A 25,381-nucleotide genomic window follows, 5' to 3' on the forward strand; every position below is an offset into this window, starting at 1 on the left:
AAAAGGAGTGGTCCAAGGACTGATCCCTGAGGGACTCCACTTGTGACTGGCCTCTTTGTAAATGTGGACTCTTCATTTCTAACTACCTGGGTCCTGTCTGTGAGCTAGTTTGGCTATCCACCAGGTGACATATAAGTTTGTACCTAACCTCTTGAGTTTATCAACAATGCCCGAGTGGGGTATTGTGTCAAATGCCTTGGCCAGGTCAAGGTAAGCAGTGTGAGCTATTTTGCCCTCATCCATTGCTTTGGTGACCTTTTCAAATAAGTCCACCAGACTGAGCACCTATGATCTGCCGTTGACAAAACCAAACTGAGTTGAGTCCAGTATCTGGAGGTTTACTATATCGCTGTTGATCATCTCCATGATAATTCTTTTCATGGCTTTGCATATAAGACTAGTGAGACTTATGAGTTTGTAGTTTTCAGGGTCTGTAGATGGCCCACCTTTGTGCAGAGGAATGACTGTTGCTGTTCTCCATTCATGAGGCACAAAGCCTGTTTGGAGGCTATAGCTAAAGAGCAATTCCAGAAGCCCTGATGGGTGATGTTTCCTGCTATTTAGAAGGCACCCTATGATTTTATCTGGGCCCATTGATGCAGTGTTCTTAGCCTTAGAGAAAGCATTAAGGACCTGTTCCCTAGGGATTGCAGGGGGAGTTATATTTGATGGTATTTCCTGAGGGAAGGTTAATGGGAAGAGGGGGGTAAAGTTGGAGCTGAATTTATCGGCCAGTAGGTTTGCTATACATTCTGGCTCAATATAGATGGCTCCATTTACAATGAGCTCTGCACACAATTGTGTATTGCCTTTGAGGTTGTGGACATAACTAAAGAATGCTTTGTGGGTGTCTTTGCCCTCGGAGGCCAAATTCACTTCAAATTTGGCTTTGGTAGACTTTATTTGTCCTCTGAGATGTTTTAGTTTGATGAAAGTGCTTTTATCCTGCTGGGTGCTGCTATCCAATTTTAATGCATTAGTGCATTTTATCAACAAATCAGCAGTGAGGAAGTGTACAGAGTAATAGAATATATGCATAAGGACCTAGTAATTTTCTACAATTGTGTGTGTGTGTGTTTGTGTGTGTGTGTTCTTATCATTGTTGTATATACCTATGTATGTGTGTGTATTTTCATACTAGTGTCCTATCTGTGTCCATGTGAAGGTAATATCTTAGTCTGATGGATTTTCAGTCCTTCGAGTCATTCAAAGTGTTCTAAGTAAAACTTCATGTGTTTGTCATGTGCAGGCAAAAGGGAAGAATGCTTGGAACAATACCTGTATCAGAAGATAAGGTAGGACTTCATCTCTTGTATTGGTGGGCAAGTAGTTCTTGGTTGATATTGGATAGCGGTAGTTTTATATTGTTTATGTATGAAGCTAAATCAGGCAGATTTCAGAAAGCTTGCGGGTAAGCCAGATTTATATCCATTTGTGCATTTATTTGTTGTCATGGTATTTTTCTCAAACTTAAAATATCTCTCATCTTGGCTAGCCTTATGCAATGGTGTCTGATTTACCTTTTTTATTTTATTCCACTTTCCCCTCAGCCAGAGACATAAAAATCCAAGCTCAAAAAGCAGAAGTGGCTGTTTTGGGAAAAGCAAAAATTGAATGACTTCTGGGTGTTTTCCACATTACCCAGACATTATAATATTAATGATTTGTGTTCATGGCAATTGTACTGAAGTGTATGTTTTAGAATATTGCTTTATATGCAGTGAATCATATCTGTTTATCTCGTCTTGACACCTGCTACATGAAATACTGATTCTATGAGGCATCATCTAAAATAATAGCACTATGTTCCCACATAATTCTTATTGTTTTTCTAATGTCATTCCACTGGAAAGCTTGACATAACTTTGGGAAATCTCAGATATTATCTTACTCTACAGAATCTGACTAATGTTACACTAATCTGCAAAACTGCATCTACTGTCGTATTAGTGTTGCACTAAACTTAACTTTGTAGAAAAATCTTTCAGCTGTCAGCACTAATGTTAATACATACTGTAGGTGGACAGTAATGTTCACTATTAACTCATTCTGTGTATTATTTTCTGTAAAATGTGAATGGAGCTTTCCTTCCCGGGCCACCACAGAAAAAGGGTAACTTGTATTTACCCAGATGGACCATCCCAGTAAACAAATGGCAATAAGTAATAAATGCATATTGTTTCTGCTTAACTGAATCTTTATTCCTCAATAATCTTTTTTTCAGAGTAGATTGCACATAATAGATATCACATTGAAGAAGACTGTGTGATTAAGATCTTCCCCCAGCAAATGTCATCATGTGCAGAATTTAACATTGCTGTAGAGTATTTTTCTTGAGGAGGATATTTTGTAGTGGACATCTAGTCCAAAACGTACAAGTGAGACAGCTCAAAGTGCTTTCTGCCAGCTTGAATTTTGAAACTGATATGACTGTTGTATAATGTAATATTAAGTACAGAACATTGTTTCACTAGGCCTAGAAAAATAAACTACTTTTTTTTTGTTTTTCACCAGAGAAATATGTATTAAATATCTGAGAAATTAGTTAACTGTAATACCACTTGTTACTCAAGCTGTATTTAAATATATTTATATGAAATTGGGATCCAGTACAAATGTGATGTCACAGGAGTAGATTAAATGCCATTGTTTCTAACTGAAGCTGTAATCATGTGTTATACCTTTATACTCATGTACACTGTATGCTGAGCTGCCATACATAAGGAGAAAAGGTATGGAGTTGGGTATATACTCCTGAAGGACAAATCTTACAGCTGCAGTGAAGCATCCCATGTCTCGATTAGGTAAACTTATCACAAAATACACTTACTTCAGCTAAAATATAAGTATCATCCATAATATAAGTGCATGCACTATCTGTTTTATGGGTCAACTACAGCAGCTGATGTCCTATTTGCGTGCAATACATTTGCTTGCTACCCTTGAAAACGCAAGTGCTCTATGTCACACTAACTCTATCTCCTGTAACTACTTAGCCCTCCTAACACCTTATCTCACAAGTCTTTATAACCCTACCAGGACTCTAGGTCTAACTTTAAAATACCCTTTTTATTCCCTAACCCTAAAACATCCTTCCCTTTCTGTAAACCTAAAGCCCCCTCCTGCTCCCTAACCCTAAAACTCCTCCTATTAAACCTAAAACCCAGCTTCCTGACATTTGTCCTTATTTATACTCTCACCTACACTCTCTCATCACAGCTGGTGCACTTACCTTGTTCGGACTTGAATAGTGTGTTTGGCTATGCTTTAGCAGCTAATTGTCTGAACTTGTATTCAAGTTCAAGCATGTGACAATCTACCCAAGCTACAAGACACTCTCGTCCCTGGGTCTGAGATAGTCGTCTTTGAATGCTTGGGACTTTATTGCTTATAGAACATCTGTTTTCTTTCTCAAAAACACAAACATTGCTTGGTATGATGTTCCAGTGCTAGACACCCAAATATTTTTCATCTTTAAGCACAAACATTTTCGACCTACACAGTCTGTCAGCTATGGAAATTACTTGATAAATTTAATGCCCAGTTTTAAATCTTATAAAAAGGTTTCTGGAAAGCTGTGATGTGTGAATCTAATTAAAGAAGTGCCTGTTTAAACTAAAACTTTGGATACTGGGATATATTTAAATAACAAGCTTTTAAATCAATAACAAAAGGATAGTATAATGAATATATGGCTGATGAATGCCTACCCAGAAAGAAATAAGTAAAAAAGTACTCCTATATTCAATGAGCTGTCTACATTAATACTAAAATACTCAGTGGATAATACTGAAATAATGAGAACTCTTGTCAAGAACTGAAATATGTGAAAAATCACCACAAAGTAGGAAACAGAGTGAAAAAAGTCCTTGTACTGTTCTTGGCATGGGCAAATCACAGAAACAGGATTCAGAATTCCTTTGTTTTGGACGGAAATATGAGACTAAATTATCAAAGGACAGCATATATTAAAGGACAGACTAGACATATACACTAAAAATTCAAATCCTCCTGAAAATAGTTATATCCAGTAATCATTAGGGTTATACACAATATACTGTTTGCATAATCAAGATATGGAACTCCACCACCCCCACAAAATAATTGAGTTAAATCAGCATACATTACTTGTTAAATTAATACCCTATCTAATAAATAACTAACTGGTCCTGTACATGTACCTAGCTGTAATAATTGTACTACAACCCTACAACTAATATTCAATATTCATTTTCTTTGTTTACCTCTCTCATCTAATCTCATGCTCCTTTTCTCTGTCTTATTATTCAACCGCACTCCTTACATCAATTTTTTTCTATTTCTTATTAATTTATCACTTAAGACATAGACAAACCTAGATTAAAAGAAAAGAAAACAATCCATATTACATTTTCCATTTACATGTATTATAGATCACATATCTTTTCTTTTCTTGCAACTAACATCAGTTCAACCTTACATAAATTGCTGAATTCCTGCCTTCCCTTAAGCCTCACTACTACTCCTCTTGAACATTATTCTACGTGTATTGTTTACATAATTTCCATTTATTTCTGTGTAATTTTTTTCTTTTCCTTTTATAAAGATCCCTCTTTCACTTCTTTCGCATTTCTAATATTTAGTACTTGAAATACAGTTGGTTTAGACCTCAGTTTCAATTGTCTAGTAATTGTTTTTTTTTGCATCCAACATAATTAAACTTAATAAGGCCTTACTGTGGCTAAGCAATTTAAATTGTGTCCCAGCTCATAAGAATAATTTCCTTACAACCATTTGCTCACCCAATAGAGTATTCTGTAGGGAATTTTTAAAGTCTTCCAACTCATTATAATCCCAGAACATATGTTCCCAGTTCCCTCTTTCTTCCAAATCACACCTGCAACATTTGCTATCTACCTGAGGAAAAATTCTTAGAAGTCTACCTAGGGTATAAAAATATCTATGCAAATACTTCCAAGCAAAGATCCTCCACTTTCTGGACTTTGTTCCATACCTGGGGGCTGTACATATGTCCTCCCATTGTTTTCTTTAAATTGCTTTTCCAGTCATTCTTCCCATTCCTTTCTAACCTCCTCTGATTGATTCTTATAGTTATCATGCAATATTTATATATGCCCTATTATTCTTTTTTAACAACACCTCCGGTTCTAGATTCAACTAAGATACCACATCCCTTTCTCTTTGCCTATACTACGATATTAATCCGTGGTAAGAAAAGATGTCTCTAGCCAGCAGTCCAAACTTCTTGTTGGCCTATCCCACTCCATTACCTTTCTCCTGCTAGTTATTTGCACCCAATACTTTTGTTCCTTTCCCAGTTTTCTCCAGAAAATTCCAGCCCCCCCCTCTTGCCTATTTTCTGTACCTGTACTTTCAGTCATCCCCATTGGCAAAAATCTCCTTTTTTGATTCTCATGGTGGCTTATTTCTTACAATACTTTCTGCTGCTTTATGAATATGGTATTCTATATGATCAGTATTATTCTCCTTAAGGATCTGTCTTCATTTATTGAACTTCTGCCCTGCTTCATCATCATCTCGTTCCATTTTGAATTATAGCCTTCTGCTTGTGTGATGCATATGAGCTTTAACAGTTTAGCTCTAAAATATCTCTTCAAATCAGAAAATCCTAAACCACCTTGTTCTGTTGGAAGCGTGAACTTTTCCCTCTTAACTCTTGCCGTCTTCCACTCCCAGATAAATTTGTTTGACTCTTTATTAATTACTGTCCACAGCTTCTCCTCTGGTTAATGAAAATATGCCTGACACATTTATAAAACTAAAGGGACTAAAACATTTTTACTTTATCTTACTATCCATATCCATTAACAAGATCTTCCAGCTTCTTAGTTTTTCTATTATCTTTTGTTTATTCTCTTCCCACACATCCTAAGCTGCCATAACAGAAGCCTTTTCAATCCATGTTTCTAAATACTTAATCTTATTGTATCCCCATAAAAATGGATTTTGCTTAACCAATTAATGTATGGGCACATAATTTACGGCTATAGATTTTGTTTTGTCTTCATTATTTTTATAGCTTGAAAATATATGAAATTGTCTCAAAATGTTCTACAACACTCAGATGTCATTTTCTGAATTTATCAGGTACAAAATAATAGATGTAAATAAAGCCAGCTTTCCTCGATTACCATTTCAATCACATCCTTGCATTTCTGTGTCCCTTATTTTCTTTGGCAATGGCTGTACATATACAATAAGTAACCAAGGTGAAAGACACCTCTGGCTTGTTCCTCCGTTTAAACACAACTTATCATCGAGGAACTATCCACTTTAATTCATGACTCCCATCCTTCATATATCCTCCTAATTAATGTTATTATTTTATCAGAAAACACAAATACTTCCATTGCCATATTCATAAAATCCCAGATTACTCTATTGAATGCTTGCTCTGCATTGAGACCCAGTAACAACAGCAGTATTTTCTTACATTCTGCTTCTCTCTGGATCATCACTGTTCTATTAATCTTGTCAAATAGTTGCCTGCCCTCCACAAAACCACATTAGTCTATATCTTATCAATTTGTTTTAGCTAATATAGACATAAACAATTTATAATCATGAGTTAAAATTGAAATGGATTTATATGAAGCTGGGTCTGATGGGTTTTTACTGTCATTATGTAATATTGCCACCACATCTTTTTTCCAAGGTGCTGGTGCTTCCCTCCTTTTAAAATACTGTTAAATAAAAATCTTCCAGAGAAATATCACTTTCTTTCCTCTTAACTTCCAAACTTCCACAGGAATACTGTAGATCAATGTGTGTTTGTATGTATCTTTAAGAAGCTATCCAAGGGCTTGCACAAATGTATAAATACTGAGCACGTGCAAGCCTGACTGCCATTTTGTAGTAAGCTGTTGAGATGTAAGCATGTATCTATATAAGATCTATCTGTTAACCGGTTTGTTTGTATTTTATGATGCTGCTGTCCATCCTGATGTGTTTCTATGCATGAAAGCATCTAAACAAAATACCCAGCCTGCTTGTCATCTATGTTAGAGAAGGACGAGCGGCAAATACCATTTGTTCTTGGAGACTTTCCTAAAGCTTGATGATACTTCACCATTTTTATCTAATCTCCTCCTATCTTAACTCTTAGATGTGAAGTTGTTCAATCTCGCCTTCATTCTTACTGACGGGGTTCGGAACCGATCTTCGGCTCTGAGTTGGCCAAATTGCAAAGCTCGAGGTCTCTAGCAGCTCGAAGCCAAAGCCCTATCCCACAGTGCACCTCTACCTTCCCCAGATCTAGTTTGCCACTGCAACTGATCATGTGTTTCTCTACAGCTCAGGCCATTTGAGAGATAAGTTCTTTTTTCTGTGCAAAAATTATCCATAAAAATTTCTATTTACTAATTGTTCAGAGTTTATATAAACTTGTGCTTAGGATAGATTATCCATTTTCGGATTTCTCTTAGTTTTCTTTTATAAAACCTTCTGTTCTCGTTTGTTGGGCATTGGCCCTTTTTGGTTCTTGTGTTTTCAGCCAGTTTAGCTTATTTTGCCCTGTCCTTCAAGCCGAGTTATGCTTTTTGCAGTTCTGCAGATGTTCTTCATGTTTCACTGTTGCAGTCATTACATTTAGGTTATCTGCTTGCAGTAGCCCTCAGATGGCCTTTTTAACAAAGTCTTTGGTCCTACGTCAGTTGCTGTCTCTTCTTCCGTGATGTCAGGTTGTCATGGGTATAAAACATGCAGCCGACGTCATTACATCAGTCTTTCTTACCGTGTGGTGCCCGAAGCAGAAGCAGTTCACAAGTGCCAGTCGGCCGACTCCTGAAATTTTTGTTTTCGAGTTTCAGAACTGAAGTCTTCAACTAAAAGCTAAGTACCCAGTTTGGGAAACATTTTCTTGCTCTAAACCGATATCAGTAAAAGTAAATAATTGCATTTCTTGTGGAAAGTAAATACCTCATAAAGATTTTAATTCGTACTATATTCCTTGCCTTTGCCCTGACCACGACGTACCTCGCTGTCAGTTTTGTGCCTTATTTAAACCACGAACTATCCATCGTCGGTATATTTACGCTTCTAAATTTTTTTGGTGCTCGGTTCAATTATCCTGATATGTCTTCGGTCAGCCATCCGACTACCGACATTCCGAAAAAACACAAAGCTAAAGACAAGGCCGCTCAGTTTGCTGGTACTCAATGAGGCACTTTCGCAGCCCCTGATACCCGCTACTTCAGATTCGCAGGCCTCTACTGAGACCCATTCAGAGTCCGGTATGCCATGAGATACTTCAACTCTGGAACCTGCAGATGTCTCTACCTTGGATGTGTCCAGAGTCGCTGTGCAGGCACCAGCTTCTGAGGGTGTATTCAGGCCTACTGACTTGCATATTAATCCGATGCCATCATCTTCTTCAAGGGCTAAAACTCGAACCATGCCTAGAAAACTGACGCCCGGACTGCATGGTCAGGCCTTTATGCCTAAAAATCAAATGATAAGAATGACTGAAGACCTTATTACTTTAATCAGGGGAAGCCAACCTTCCTCCTCTACAAGACCTAGGACTGAGTTTGCTTATGATACTTCTGACCAGGATGCTGACATTTCTGTTTCCTCTGATGACCAGGATTTACCCTTATCTACCTATGAACATTCTGATGCTGAGGACTCTATTCCCTATGCTCCCCCACCAGAGGATTTCTCTTTTGGTGAAACCTTGCATGTGCTCAGGAAGTTTTTTTTGTTGGGAAAGTCAGGATTTCTCTGATTCTAAAAAGAGGCTTAGGGGTTTCTTACTCCTGCCCCAGCACAGGCCTTTAGCTATACCTCCTGTACTGAACATTGTTGATGATGCCTTTTCAGAATATAGCATGGCTCCTGACTCTTTACCTCCTGCTTCCAGTAAACTGATAGATATTACAGGGTTCCTGACTCTCAGAAGTTCCTTTTCAAAAAATCTTACTGCGGATCCTGAAACCGTTTCACAGGGACCCAAAGGCATTAAAGCTACTACTGCCAAAAATCCTTCCCCCTCTAATAGAGACTCCAGGGTGCTGGATAGATGGAATAAGAAGGTATACACTTCTGCAACTTTGGCCATTAGGGCCTTGAATTGCCAGTTTCATATGTTAAAGTATCAGCTACGTATTATTGGATTGCTTAAACAGAAAATGATGTTGATTCCTGATTGTGCTGAAAATAAGGATTTACGGGATTTTATGCTTTCTGCTGAACAAGTTGGTAAACATACTTTGCAATGTGGTTTTGATTCACTAGAGGCATCTTGCAGGGCTGCGGTAATTGGGTCTGTACTTAGAAGGCATGCTTGGGTTAAGGAGCAATCCTTGCCAGATCATGGTAAAACAAAATTACTGGATGCTCCCTTAAATCAGAACCACCTGTTTTGCAACAAGGCAGAAGAAGTTCTTAAAAAGATGGAGGAAAAAGCTAAATCTATGCAAACTGTTAAAGATTTTTTACAAGTACAACCTCCAAGATTTAGTAGGCATTGGCCTTCTAAGAAGTGGTCCTTTTCTGACTCTCCCAGACATTCTCAGTCCAAACCCAGATCCAGCAGAGCATCCAGGCTTCAGTCCCAGGGGACACACAGGACTAAGCAGTGGGGGGCCTCCACTTCCAAATTTGGAAGTAATAAAACTCCCCCATATGGTAATCTGCCTCAATGACTTCTTTTTAAAACTTCCAAGCACTTCTCTACTGACTGCCCCTTTGGGGGGAAAGATTGCACTTCATGCAAAGAACTGGGGACTCATTACCCAGGACAAATGGGTTTTCAATATAGTGTCCCAAGGATACAGATTTCACTTCCACATGTTACCAACTCCAAACTGTTGGCCGGATCTACCTCCAAATCAGTGGGCAGAGGCCCAAAAGCAAGTACTCTCTCACTTAAGCATAGTGGCTATTCAATTGGTACCAGAAGAGGAAAAGGGACAAGGTTTCTACTCGAGATTTTTCCTGGTACCCAGAAAAGACAATTCGTGGTATCCTATCCTGGACCTGCCTACTCTAAACACCTTTTTGGTGATTTTAAAATTCTAGAAGCTGACTCTTCACCAGTTGCTTCCTATGCTAAACAAAGATGCCTGGTTGGCAACACTACATTTAAAGGAAGCATACCAGCACATCCCAATCAGGGAATTTTGCAGAAGAGACCTACGCTTCAAAGCAGGCTACATGCACTATCAATTCTCTAGACTGCCCTTTGGCTTATCTGCTGCACTCACGGTATTCACAAAGTGCCTAGCTCCAGTCATTGCATTTTGCAGGCAAACAAATATTCAAATATACCAATACCTGGACAATTCACAAATTCAGGCAGAAAACCAGGACATAGTTTTGAATCATCTGGCTTTTGTACAAAGGGTGCTAACTTGTCTGGGGTACACCATAAACGAAAAGAAGTCACACCTGGTACCCTGTCAACAAATTATATTCCTGGGAGCAAGCTGGAATACAACTTCCCAGATGGTTTTCCTCACGCCAGAGAAACAAATTTACTTGACAACCTACTTCAAACAAGTGGCCACAAAATCCCTGCTATCTGCAAGGCTTGGGGTTTATGGCCTCCTGCATTCTTCTAATTCCATATGCCAGCCTGCATACGAGGAAACTACAATGGTATCTAAAAAGCCTATGGTGTAAATATTCTCAGGCTCTAGAAGCAATGATTCCTGTCATTCCCTGTCTACGGCTAGAGTTCTTTTGGTGGGCAGAGGTCTGCCACTAAAACAAGGGACTACCATTCACACTACCCCCTGCCACCCAAACCCTAACAACAGATGCATCAGACTATGCATTCAGGGCAAATGGAATCCAATTCAAATGCACCGTCACATCAGTCATAAAGAAATGTTAGCTATACAGAATGCTCTAACAGCCTTCAAGGACCACATTCTTCCAGGACAATTAATGGTAAAGACGGACAACACCACTGTTATGTGGTACATAAATAAGCAGGAGAGTATACATTCTTACCCCCTCTGCAGACTAGCCATGGCATTGTGGAACACAGCCTTGAGCTACCAAGTACATCTACAAGCTCAGTTCCTGCCAGGAAAACTAAATACACTGGCAGACGGACTAAGCAGAAACCTCATGGACCCACACGAGTAGAAACTGGAACCAAGGATTTTCAACATATTGACAAGCAAATGGGGGAGTCCAGATATAGACCTGTATGCCTCCCCCCAGAACTATCAATTGGAAAATATTTGCGCAAGGACTCCCCACAGACAAGCTTGGAAAGTCGATGCTCTGTCCTTCAGCTGGAAAAACCTATCGATTTATGCCTTTCCTCCACTGCCTTTGCACTCCAAAGTACTACTAAAGATCAAACAAGACAAACCAAGGATGATTTTGATTGCACCAGCCTGGCCACGCCAACACTGGTACCCCCTCCTGCACAGTGTGTCACTGTTGGGCCCATGGCACCTGCCTCAGACTCCTACCCTGCTGTCTCAGCAGGAGAACCAGATTCTGCACCCTCAGCTTCAAACACTGAACCTAGCAGCCTGGCTAATTACCTAAGCTCTCCTTTACCATCCCTCAGTAAACCAGTGATGGATGTCATTTTAGAGGCAAGGAGGCCTAGTACTAGAAAATCTTATGCTGAAAAATGGAAAAGATTCTGTGCCTGGAACCAATCTCAAGGGCTGAGCACAGCAGTGCCCAGTTTATCTCAGATTTTACAATACTTAACTGAGATGCTTCACAAGGGTCTGTCTTTTTCCTCAATAAAAATTCATGTCTCAGCCATTAGAGGTCATTATAACACAGAACCTCCCCTCTTCTCTCTTCTCAAACAGTTCCTCAGAGGGGCCAAAAATTTAAGACCACCCAGGAGAGCTCCAACTCCAGCCTGAGACCTTAACTTTGTATTGGAGAAACTCACCCTTCCTCCTTTTGAGCCAGCTGCTACTGCAGATTTAAAATTCTTTTCTCGGAAAACAGCTTCCCTTTTAGCCATCACCTCAGCAAGAAGTGTATCTGAATTACAGGCCCTTATGGCAGTGGAGCCTTTCATCACCTTTCATGCGGACAGGGTGTCTCTCAGGACCAGTCCCTCTTTTATGCCAAAGGTAGTATCCAGTGTGGCCTTTAATCAGTCCATTCATTTGCCTACCTTCTTTCCTAATCCACAGAACAAAGGGGAATGGATACTGCACTCCTTAGATGTGCACAGACAACTTAGATTCTACTTGGACAGGTCTAAACTTCAAAGGAAATGTTAACAACTGCTGGTGGCATTTGATGCAGGGACAGATGGGAAGGCTATTTCAAAGTGAACCATCTCCAAATGGATAGGCCATTGCATTAATTTCTGCTATAAGCACCATGGAAAACCTATCCCACAAGGGATCAGATCCCACTCAACCAGAGCTGCATCTACCTCTACAGCTTTTCGCAGAGGTGTACCTACCAGGGACATCCTAGAAGCTGCTACATGGAGTTCTGTACATACTTTCTCCAAGCATTACCATTTGCCAATTTTCTCTAAATCCAGAGTTGGCTTTGCCACTGCAGTTTTGCAGGGTCTTATAGCTGGTCCTAATGCTATCTAAATTCCTCCTCCCATCCTTAACTTTGGGAATCTAACCAAATGTAATGACTGCAACAGTGAAACATGAAGAAGATAGTACAGTTGTGTACGCTTACCATAAATGTAGATGTTCGAGTGTATTTACTGTTGCAATCCTGGTTACCCTCCCTCCAGCCCCCTGACTTCTTTTGGCTATACCTCTTCTCTCCTTTTGAATGCTTAAAAGATTTTGGTGTATTTGCTTTTTTGTTTGAGGTATAACCTTGTATATTTATAGATTTAATTGCTTCCCATTAGGGGCACCTGACATCTGAGGCAAGAAAAAACTGATGTAATGATGTCGGCTGCATGTTTTATACCCCTGATGACCTGACTTCACGGAAGAAGAGACAGCAACTGAAATAGAACCCAAGACTTTGTTAATCAGGCCGACTGATGGCTAGTGCAAGCAGATAACCCAAATGTAATGACTGCAACAGTGAATACACTTGAACATCTACATTTATGGTAAGTGTACACAACTGTACTGTAACAGCTAACAGCTGGTTAGGCTCTTACCCATATTAGGCTGTTTTCAGTTATTTATCTTTAGCCTGTTAGGCTTATTCTTTTATTGCTGCTACAGTTAAGCTTGCCTTATTGTACTCATAGCCGGTTAAGCTTAGTTTCTTTTTGCTAACATTTAGATTGTTGTCTTTGATTACTGAGGTTGTACTGTATTATAATTATGTCTGAAAAGGCCAAGTCAGGGTTTAAGATGTGCCCTAAGTGCAACCAAAAGATGTCTATTACTGATGGCCACTCCACCTGTGTATATTGTTTGGGAGAGGTCCTTCTCCAAGAGGTTTACTGTATTTGCCATGGATTCAGCGCTAGGGTTTTGGAAGAAAGGACACTGAAGTTGGTGGAGTGTGGCTTGATTAAGTCTGCTTTTCAGTCAAACTTGGATTCTGTTCCAGGTAAACCAAAACCTTCTTCTCCAGCTTCTTCTTCAACAAGTTCAGGTCCGAAGGGCTCTTCAGTTCCAAAAGTATCCAGGAAAGCTTCTGTCTCTGCTCCATTGACATCGGAACTGACCGTACAGGTATTTGGTAGGAGCCGGTCCGCAGTCTTGGAACTGGTATCTCCTACTTTGAGATCCCTGATTCTGTGTTCACCGGCTCTGTTGGTAGATTCCTCTCGGGCTTCCAGACTTTTTGATTTGGATGTGGATCTTGTGGTATGGAGACTTTTGCAGGATCCAGCACTAAAATTCTGTCGGTTTCGACTCAAGCAGCTTCGGAACCGACAAAGTCCTCTCCTGTAGTTTCTGCTCCTCCTCCAACTCAAATCTAGACATCAGAGATGGAGGAGGCTATTCAGTCGTTTGTGGAACCGTTGATGATGACACTTTCTTCGGACCTGTCGGCACTGACAACCCTGATGTGCTCTGCACCGTTGGTGGAATCTGGGAGCTGACACTCTCCTGTCAGTTCAGGGGGGGGGGTCAAACCGATATGTCAGCTCTGACTCTCCCTCTTGGGGCTTCAGCACGGATGAGTTGGGTTCCTACCTCTGGCTCAGAGCCGGCGGTTCTGGTGCGGGAGGTGTCTTAGGTGTCTTCGGACCTGGGTGCTTCCACGCATCAGAGCTGTGGTGCCTTCGATGCCATGAGGAGGGTTTTGTCCCCCCGGACAGCCACAACCTCTGATATGGCCACCTCATCCCGGAAAGTGCCGGAATCTTCTCTGTCATTGCAGACCCACCATAAGCGTAGAGACCTGGAGCCTTAGGATGCCCCTTTGGGGGGAACCCTGCGCTTCCGAGACCTCCCCAAAAGTTCCCACGGAGGAGGTCCCTTGGAAGAGGTTATGTAAGAGGAGACATTTAGATTCCCCTCAGGAATCCATCACATCTGACACTGATTTAGAGGAATCAGAAGGGTCCCCAAAGTCCCCCTCTGAGAATATCACCTTTGGGGATATCCTTGAGATCCTTAAGCAGAGGAGTCGCTGGCAGCCCCTGAACCCTACCAAGGACGAATTGGTGCTCCTGGAGGCTTTCGGGTCTCGACCCTGCAGCTCTTGGGTGTCTCCACCCTTCGATGAATTGAAGGATCTTTTGTCTCGAAGGGCATAGGAGTCACCGGAATCTATGGGGCCTGTCCCAAGGACACCCAACAAATACATTTCAGCTCCTCATGATAAGTCCTTCTTATCCAAACCCATACCTGTTGATGCCATGGTGGTGGTGGCGGCATCCACGAATAAAGAGGTATCGGAGACCTCTATGTCTGTCCATCCTCCTAATAGAGAATCTAGGATCATGGACAGATGGTAAGTGCATGTTCAGTTCAGCGATCTTTGCCCTTCGGTCATTGAACTACCTAACCCACTTCACAAGGCTTCAGAGGGATCTCCTGAAAGAGCTTGGAGATACTCTCCAAGGTGCAGTAGCCGATTCAGTGGTGGACAAAGTGACTTCTCAGCTTGCTACCCTCAATTCTATCATAAACACTTCCATGTGCCTTGTATCGTATGCAGCTGATGGGACGAGTAGTGCAGCGGGTGCAAGCATTGCTCTGCGGAGACATTCCTGGATGCGCTTATGTTCTTTTGCAGAACCTTTTAAGTCATCATTTGTGAATGCCCCTTTTGATGGTTCTTCTTTGTTTGGACCAAAAGTTAAAGAGACCCTCACCAGATGTGAGCAAGACAGAAAGACTCTTATCTGCTGTAGGAGTCCATTTTTCCACCCCTACTAGACCTTATCCTAAAGGTCAACAGGGAGGGAAAATGTGGTTCTGTAAAACCCAAGGAGCCTTTCCGAACTCACAAGGTGAAGCCTCCTCCAGGGGTAGAGGAAGGGGCAATGGTGGAAGACAACACACATGAGGCAGAGGGTGGACCGCAGAACCAGGGTGACAGGGATCAGTTCCTTGGGAAGCCCTATCAGTGCTCCTGAAAGGAGGCCCGACTGTCCGGCTGTGGAGGCAGTCAGGGGAAGTTTGTCTTTGTACCTAGGCCCCTGGCTAAAAATTTGAGAAGGCCGATGGGTACAAAATGTTATATCCAGAGGATATTTCATCCCCTTTCATTCACAACCCAGGCCAACAAAAGGAATCCCAGATGTTCCACCCAGTCTACGGGATGCAGCATCAACAGAGGTTCAAAAACTATTACAAAAAAGAATCATCCAACCAATCCCAGCAGACCAGTAAGGATCCGGAACTTACTCAAGATTCTTTTTGGTGCCAAAGAAGACAGGGGACTGGAGACCTATTTTTGACCTCAGCAGACTCAACGAATATGTAGAAAAGACGAAGTTCCAGATGGTCATGCTTCAGTCTATACTCCCGTTCTAAGGGAAGGACAATTGGATGTGCTTATAGATCTCCAGGATGTGTGCTACCATATCAAAATGGCCAGGCCATCCAGGGATCATCTGCGCTTTAGGCTGGGAGCCAGTCACTTCAATTTTCGGGCTCTGCCCTATGGTCTCATGACAGCCCCCAGAGTGTTCACCAAATGTATGGCAGTGATCATGGCTCACTTGAGACATTTAGGAATCCCGGTGTTTCCATATTTGGATGACTGGCTCCTCACCCCACCCACCAGGCATCAATTTATTCGGGCAAGGGACACTGCCTTAGATCTATGCTTCCAACTGGGCATTCCAATAAATTCCGAAAAGTCTGCTGTGTTTATAAGAGCAGACTTAGACACGGTCAGCATGTCCCTAAAGCTTCCTTCAGAAAGAGTGCATACCTTATGGCAACAGATTGTGGATCTCCTGTCAAAACACAAAGCACCAGCATCGCAGATTCTCAAGTTGCTTGGCACTATGGCAGCAGTGATTATTGCAATACCCCTGGTGAGATCTCACATGCACATTCTTCAGTGGCTGCTATTCACACAGTGGAAGTTTCAGGATTTACCGATGAATCACCCAGTTCTGATAACCAACTCTTACAAGGACGATATTCGGTGGTGGCTAACGTCTGAGACGAAGACTATGAGACGTCCCTTAGTCCTCCTGGCTCCAGTTGCAACGGTGACCATGGACACCTCTCTGATTGGGTGCGGGAGGCATTATCAGGGACGGACAGCCCAAGGTGCATGGCAGCTTCACGAGGGTCATTTGCACATAAACGTCCTAGAGATGAGAGCGGTTCTCTTAGTGTAGCAGTCCTTTCAAGACTCTCTTCCTTTAGGCACAATTGCGGTCCAGTCATACAACATGTCCGTAGTCTGGTATATAAACAAACAAGGCGGAACCAGATCTTAACCACTATGTCGAGAGGTTGTAAGATTATGGAAATGGGCAGAGTCCACCCAGCGCTTTCTGATAGCAACACACATCCTGGGGAAATTCAATGTGATAGCGGACAAACTCAGCAGAGCTATTATGTTGCCTCATGAGTGGTCTCTCAAGAACAAAGTAGCGGAAATGATTTTCCACATATGGGGCCAGCCTTGCTGCGACCTTTTGCAACCCCCTCAAACACAAAGTGCAGCAACTACTTTGCCCTGATCTCTCAACAGGGACAACCCCCCAGGGACACACTCATTCACGATTGGCCTCTGGGACTCCTTTATGTTTTCCCTCCATTTTCCCCGATTCCCAAAGTTTTACAGAAAGCCAGTTTTCTGGACAGGACACTTATCTTAATAGCCCCATATTGGCCTTGTCAAATCTGGTTCCCCTTTCTGAAGCCTCATCTTCTGGAGGAGCCTTGGATCCTGGACCCAGTGCCGGATCTGTTGACCCACTCGTCAGGAGCTCTTCACCCTTCTCTTCAGTCCATCAAACTGACAGCTAGGCTGCTCCAATTCCCAGAATAGCCAGGTTCCAAAATTTATCAGAAGAGGCTCAACATATTCTTTTGTCATCACATAAATCTTCAACCAGGAAACTTTATCTCAGTAAGTGGAAAAGGTTTTCCATCTTGGCCCAGCAAAATAACATCAACCCTTTCCTGGCTTCCATTTCGGATATCTTGGAATTTTTGACAAAACCGTTCAATGAAGGAGCTGCAGCAGCAACCATCTGAGTGCAACTGGCTGCTATATCTAATTTTCATATAGGTGAATCTGAAAATGGTATTATGTCTAACAAGTTGGCTAAGGCTTTTTTGAAGGGTATGATGCACTTAAAACCACCAATCAGATCTCCTACTGCTCCATGGAATTTGAACCTTGTCCTATCCAAGATTATTCTCCCACCCTTTGAACCTGCTTCTTCTTGTGAGCTAAAATATCTTTCTTGGAAGACCATTTTCTTGGTGGCCATTACATCAGCACGCAGAATTTCGGAGTTACAAGCCCTTTCTATTAAGCAGCCGTACCTGATATTTCACAAAGATAGGTTCCCTCAGAATGAATCTATCATTCTTACCAAAAATTTGCTCCGAATTCACACTTAATGAAATGATTGAATTATCTGTTTTCTTTCCCAATCACTCAAATCAGTTGGAATATATGCTTCACAAACTTGACGTCCATAGACAACTTCATTTCTATTTGGACAGGACAAAAGACCATAGAAGCGCTGATCAAATGTTTGTCTCCTTCTCAAATTCTGGAAAAGGTGCACCAGTATCCAAATCTGCCTTGTCTAAATGGCTTTCTGATTGTATATCCTTTATTTACCATGAAGCAGACATTTTGTTACATGACAAAGTGAAAGCTCATTATACCAGAGCTGTTTCCACTTCCATAGCCTTTTTGACCAGGCTACCTATTGATTCTATTTGTACAGCTGCCACCTGATCAAAGCCACATACCTTTATATCTCACTATAAGGTAGAAAAGGCCTCTAGAGACAGAGCTTCATTTGGGTCTGCTGTCCTTAGGCAGGTACTCCCGTGAGCCACCCAAGATTGTAGTACTGGGGATGCTACCCATCAGTAAGAATGAAGGTGAGATTGAACAACTTCACATAAAGAAGTTATGTACTTACCATAACATTCCATGTGAGTTGTTCTTCTCACCTTCATTATTGCAACCCCTCCCCCACCTACCCCCATCCAATGTCTGGAAGTTCAAGAAGTTCTACATTGGTTTTGGTTCTCCTGAGGAGTTTCCTCTCACTAGTTGTCTATATGATTTCCCTGAAGTCTGGGGTAGGTTTAATGCTAGTTGGCAGCAAACAAGATCTGGGGAAGGTAGAGGTGCATTGTGGGATAGGGCTTCGGCCTTGAGCTGTTAAAGATCTCGAGCTTTGCAATTTGGCCAGCTCAGAGCCAAGGATCAGCTCCGAACCCCATTAGTAATAATGAAGGCAAGAAGAGCAACTTACACGGAATGTTATACTAAGTACATAACTTATTTTTGTTGAGCCTCATCTACCACTAACCATGGCATGATTATGTCTTCAATAAAGATTGTCACTTGTATCCTTTCTTTATTTCCAAATGTCTTTGCTTTTGTTCCAGTTTTCATAAGTTCTGAAATTTCTCTAATACATCTAGAGGATCTCTGGTTATTTTTCATGTTATAGACTCCCTAAGTTTAGTGACAATCCTTTTCTACCTTCTATTGCCCAAGTCATTCTGCTAAACATTTTTCTGCTCTGGAATTATTATTAAAAATAGTTGCTTAACAGCAGTCTTTCAAAACTTAAGCATGTTATCCAGATACTCCCGTATTTTTTTTTCTTTAGCAGTCTGCATCTGTGCCTCTTCTTGTTCTGTGAGATTCCTCTTGTTCTGCAATACTTTAACTTTGTCATCCCCTCAAAGAAATTTCAATTACTTCTTAACCATATCTCTTTCTCTTTTATCTCTACCTTAATTTAAGCTCCATTTTTCATTTCATCATTCTCACTAGCCATAACTTCTGAGGATATTTCTATCTTTCCTAATAACTCTCAAATAATTTTTACTACCCATTCTTTAAATTCCTCTGTTTTTAAGAGGTATGTGGAGAAAGCACCTTTGTCTCATATTTACTTCATTTTTATTGATTTTTCTTAGTGCATGATTGAAAATAGTTAATGGATATGTATCAGAACTTTCAATTAAATGTGCATGTTCCTGTGAACTATAACTAGTCTACTTCAGTACCTCAGGGAATAATATGTAAAATCTACCCACGTTCCTACTACTGAATTCACATCTTCCATAACAAATATTTTCATACATGTCTTCAGAAATGTACCCTACTTTGATGCGTTTTCCGTTTTTGCCCGCCCCCGATAAATCCCCAGTATTGCAAATCAAGTTCCACTCCCCACCTATAAGTAATATTCCCTGCTGAAACCTGATTAATTCTCCCAAATTTTTCTTAAGCTCCACAATTGAAGTTTTTGGTGGAATATAAATACATGCCAGTTTAATTCTCCTCCCTTGCCAAAAGCCCCTCATTACCAAAAATCTACAATTTCTGTCTTTTCTTTCCTCCTCTCTCACTATTGGAGCCGCTCTAGTAATAAATACAATAACTCCCCTTTTCCCTGATAGTCTGCTGAATATGTACCCTGAAGTCCTTTGTTAAATTTATGTTAGTCTGCTGAATATCCACCCTGAAGTCCTTTCTTTGTTAAATTCACATTTGTTTCTTTCCAAATGTGTCTGGTGCAGCTTTGCTATTTGCACTCTGCATTTTTAATATAATTCAATACTCTTTCCTTTTTGTCTATACCCATAGCTGCTGTTCTCACCTATTATACATGACAGTTTGTCAGTTTGACAGCAGGCTGTTCTTTTATACAGCTGTTTCTTGTAATCTCCATTTGAATGCATGTCACATTTTTCAAGACTTTTAATGAAAATCTTCAAACAAAAAACTAAATACAGTTTCAAAACACTACTGTTCCCTAATACCATAGAATAAAGTCAACACTATGTACATCTTCAAAAAATAAAGTTTAACCCTCCAGATAGGAATAATTGCACCAAATCAACAGGTGTACCAACAGGCACTAACTAACCTAAATTTGTTTATCCATGCTAACGTGCATGCTACAGCCTCTGTACCCACTTACACTTATTGCTGTCAGTTATTTTGTTTCTATTCCCTTCCCATGTGTGAAAAACAGCTGGTATACATTTAGAAAACCTTAGCTTTTAACCCTAAGAAAAATGCACTGGCTGTTTTTAAATAAAACTAAATTGTGCAGTGTTCTATTAAATGAATTAAAGTATTCAGGCTGCTAGAGAGGCTGCTTTCTCTTATTCACTTCCCATAATTTCAAACTTTATTTTTCACTGAACTGCTTGCCATTGTACCTTTAAGTTTTTCATTCCCTCAACAAAGGATGCTCAGAGCTCCCAAAATATATTGCTTGCACCTGTAGACAGCTCATCTCCATGTAAAAATAATCAACAATTAATCTTTGTAAATTTAATTCAGAATAGAATGTACAGATGTCTTCGGATGTGGACTTCTCAATTCCCACTGCATATTTGCTAATAGAAAAAACAAGCTAATATCTTTGCAAATGCAAGAAACTTGGCATTTTTCATGGCTTTCATCATTTTGTTTTATTTTTCTAGCCTACTTTTTTTTACAAAAAAAATATTTATTTATAGCTCAAGCCAAGGACATTAATCTAGACATTCATCGTTGTAAGAAAATCTTAATTCTGTATATAATATAATCAGTGCACTTTTACACTCCATCCCCAACATCCAAGATCACAGAAGATTAATATTAAACTTGCTTTTGTGAAGCTTTTCTTTTCTTGTTATACTGCAAAGCCTATATTTCTTATTGCTAAAAAGTACTTGCTTAATTTAATATATGTAACACATACAGTATTCACTGGAGAAGCGTCTGTCACATTTAAAATACCCTTGACTACACTAAACTGCTTTACTATTTATATAACATGCAATTTATATCATGAAATAGTTTATACATATACTGATAATAACAAATAATGTTTACTTACAAGTACTTTTCTCCCCTTTTAGAATGAGAAGCAGAATCCCCTTCTGTTTGCAGGCTCACCTTTTGTTGGATAAACATTTTTTTTCCTCCTTAGTCTGTTCTGCTTCCAAAATGTCTTTGGTCCTCCATGAAAAATTATTCTAAAGACAGCTTATTACAGCAGCTTGAATATCATATTTGCCTCTCGACATTCCCTGATTGCTGGGATAAATTTGCTTCTGTCCTACCTGATGTACAGTAAATAATCATTTTCCACAAGCACTCTGCTGTCTACAGTTTTGATTACGTTTCCATTCTGTCGCAGGTTTGTCAGGATAAACACTTTATTCTGGTATGATTGCATCTTTACTAATACAGGTCTTGGCTGCTTTCTCATGGCCATGTTTGGAGCACAGACTGGATGTGAACTTTCAGTCAGCAAATCCTTTTGTGGAACACCAGCCCAGTTTGCTTATCTGTGCTTTCTTAAAATTAATATAGTATTTCCTTGCAGTTTCTCTTCTATGGCAGAAAATCTTAGTTTCTCTGCAGGCTCTGTCTTCTAATTCTATACAATTTTTGAAATAGCTCTTCATGAGAAGTCTCATATTCAGCCAGGGCTCCATACTGAAATGTCAGCACTCAAAATGCTGAGTGCTGAAAAGCTGAAAAAAAAGACAGAAAACACAGAAGAGTGAATCTAAAAAATTGCTTTTCTCCTTTAAACTTTTTTTGCAGGTGGAAAGCCCCCCTGCAGCCCCAAACTTGTATATATACCAACTCTGAGATCACCATACCTTAGAGAAAAGGAAATATTCCAAGAAATGGCATCTCAGTCTGTGTATATATTAAGTCCAATCTTTTGGCCATTCAGTCTCCATGTTTCAGGACTCACTGTAGTGGGTGCCAACATTTCAAATGGTTACATTCAGCCAGCCTTTTCTTCATTTCAGCCTCTGATTTTTTTCAGTTTTATCAGTTTATCTGAACAGCTAATTAAAGCTTCTTCTATTTTTCCAGCCTTTTGTTGAGTTGATATACTCTTTCAATATTTCATTTATTTTAATCACCTCTGAGTATATTTGATTTTTGATTTATTTTTTCCTCTGAATTACTGGAAGCCATCTCTAGTACCCAAAACTGAAGCTTGAACTGTTCCTTGTTGAACAGCTTCAGGATTCTTCCCAGCCAGTGTATTTCTTACTCACCTTTTCTGATTGTTTTTTTTTTTTCCAAGTTTTTCAGACGTATTCTTTGCTGTCATCCAGGCAGTGTATTTAATAGCCAGTAATAGAATTTAACTCAAGCTGACAACATCACTGGCTAATTTTTTTCTCATTTTCTTTTTTCAGACTAGGCGAGCTGAAATTAATTTGTGCACAGCCATGTTGGAAGTCAAATTATAAACTTATTTTACATTTAATCTATGAAGTTATATGTTAATCAGATCAATTCTCCTTTCTTTGCATCATACATTGTATTGGGGAGCTTTCCACCCAGGCCATTGCTAAAAATGTGCTTTAGTTTAGTCAGTCTATTGCAGTTAAGAAATGTAAATAAATAAATAAAGAATATACCACAATTATACTGTATAGTGTACAGATGTTCATTGTTTACATCATTGTTGCAGTAGCCTAAGATATTTGAATTATATCTTGTCTAAGATATGACCATCAGCCAGCTTTCAAAGATTAAGGGCACTTCCGGTATGCCCTAACTGCAAGTGGCTCAAGTAAAGCCAGATAAAAAGGCAGTTTGAATGCTAAAAAATGCTAAAACCATCAGAGCTTTCTTGCCTTAAGAAGGGAGGTTATAGCCCTTAAAGGAAAGTACTAGGAAAGGAACAAGCAGATGTAAAACAGTGTAAGTATGTGTACAAGGGTATCTACAGCCACACCCTGGAAATACATCAAGGAGGATAAATTGAGGAGATGCTTACCGCAACAGACCTCACAGACTCAAGGTAGAGGGTTCAGTTCTGAAATCCTGTCACTCTTTGTGGGGCTTGTATTTTCTCCCTATGTCTGTTCTACCCATCTCATAAAAACATGCTGGATGTTTCCACCTCAAGGATGGAAGATTCTGGATTCAGACCCATCCCTTTATGGTTTCAATTGAGCTTGAGAGGAATGCCAACAGAATGCATCCAAAACTGAACAGATTTGTGGGCAGCAGCACAAACTCTAGAAACAGTTGTGCGGACCAGCTGCTTTCTTTATCAGTTGTGGTGCATAATATCCTCTGGGCTGGAGAACACAGATCACAGATAGTGTACTGTGTACAATCAACAGAGTAAAAAGTGGTTCTAGGTGAGTTGGTTACATAAACTAATACCACTAAAAATGAGCATAGGTATTTGGCAGTGCTAAATGGGTTGAAAACTTTATCTGCTCCAGGGACTCATGCTAATAGTAGAATGCGTATGTTCACCCCTATTATACAGTGTGTTCCTGCAATAAAGCCTAACAACCCTGAGTCAAAAGGCTAGCAACCTTGGGTCAATAAGCTACTGGCTAGCTGGTTGGTGTACATTTGCACAACCTGGGCTACTTGGAATAAGCTGGAGATAAAAACAGTCATGGTGCAGCTTGGACATGGGCAACATAATGGCAGGGCATCCTGTGTATCCTGCAGATAATGTGGAAGGACAATACAGTAAAGTTACATGGCTTGTGATCCAGAGTGTACTATCGGGGGGAGGGCAGACTAAAATGGTGTGATCATTTTGGGAAGAGTATCTTTTGAAGACAGGAATGTTATCAGAATTGGTAAGAGACTCAGCAGTTATACTCCAGTGTAAATATAGGGCAGTATTCATCATCTCAATTTATGCTGTGATGCAAGGTTGTGTGGGCAAGGAAAAGAATGCATTCAGGTAGCAATTACAGGACCTACTAGATAAAGCAGTTCAGCAAGAATTGGTGTTTATAATACGGGATTTGAGTGAGCATATTGGGACAGACAAAACAGGTTATGAGGACCACCTGGGTGAGGCAACACATAAAGAAAGAGAAGCCATTCAAGATTTCTGTCTGCCAAATGGCTTAATGGTGGCCAACACATGGTCATCAAGGCAGGCAGTCACAAGTGGGTAAAAGTGGTCAACACACAACTCAGGTAGACTTTTCTAGTAAGGAAAGGACACCAGGTACAATAAGAGATTACAGAACCATCCCACAGAGAAACAGCACAGACCACTGGTGGGCACAGTCTTCTGCAATCAGTGGTTAGAAAAGGCTCTAAGCTTAACAGAGACTAGACTGAAGACCTGGAAATTGGCTTGACTGAAAGCACCAGAGATCAATGAAATACTCAGGGCTCTATCACATCAGGAAGAAGAGGAATTAGATGTAATCAGAGAATGACAGCTTTTCAAAATAGAGTGTGTGAAGACTATAAAATAAATGTGCAGTTGACCCAGGTATGGAGATATGGTCCATAAGGAAAGCTGCTGTTAGAATTCAGAAGTCTACAAAGTTACCAAAGAAAAGAAGGAGTGCAGAAAGAGGTATGGGATTAAAAAGATGGTCCAAGCTATGTAGGAATGCTGGTTGGCTGGAAAAGAGGCTAAGGCAGCAGTTTCTTTAGCAAAGAACAAGGCATCACAGAAGCTCTACCATCTTCTGGAAAGTGACTCAGCAGATGCCCCAAAGAAACTCTAGCTGGTTGCAAGAGAAAGACAGAGAAATAAAGAAGATAGTCATCAGACACCATTCATAAAGGATGCCAGCAACTAACTGCTAATTAGTATGGAAGACATAAAAGGAAGATGGTTATAGTAATTCCAGGAGCATCCAAATTAAGAAAATTCCACAAAAGCTGTACTGCTTCATGCACGGCATACAATGAAAGATGACAAAGAACACATCCTAGAAAATGTAAGAACAGGTGTTTTTGTGTCTTTTGGCTTTTCCCAGTCAGGGGTCGCCACAGCGGAACTCCGGTCCGCTAATGATTGGCAGTAGATTTTTACATGGCGAGTTGCCAG

General features: G+C 40.4%; 1 protein-coding gene across 2 annotated transcripts in view; it reads left to right on the forward strand.

Annotated features, from left to right (window-relative positions):
- The window catches only part of SPAG8 (sperm associated antigen 8), a 953,320-nt gene that overhangs the window by 609,674 nt on the left and 318,265 nt on the right, over positions 1–25,381 (forward strand). For both annotated transcript variants that reach the window (XM_044078982.1, XM_044078981.1), the window contains exon 3: positions 1,250–1,295. In XM_044078982.1, the coding sequence (XP_043934917.1) occupies positions 1,250–1,295 (46 nt within the window). The remainder of the gene's footprint in view (positions 1–1,249; positions 1,296–25,381) is intronic.

Source organism: Protopterus annectens, chromosome 1.part1, assembly GCF_019279795.1.
Source record: "Protopterus annectens isolate FY-2018-M chromosome 1.part1, PAN1.0, whole genome shotgun sequence".
Lineage (NCBI taxonomy): Eukaryota > Metazoa > Chordata > Ceratodontiformes > Protopteridae > Protopterus > Protopterus annectens.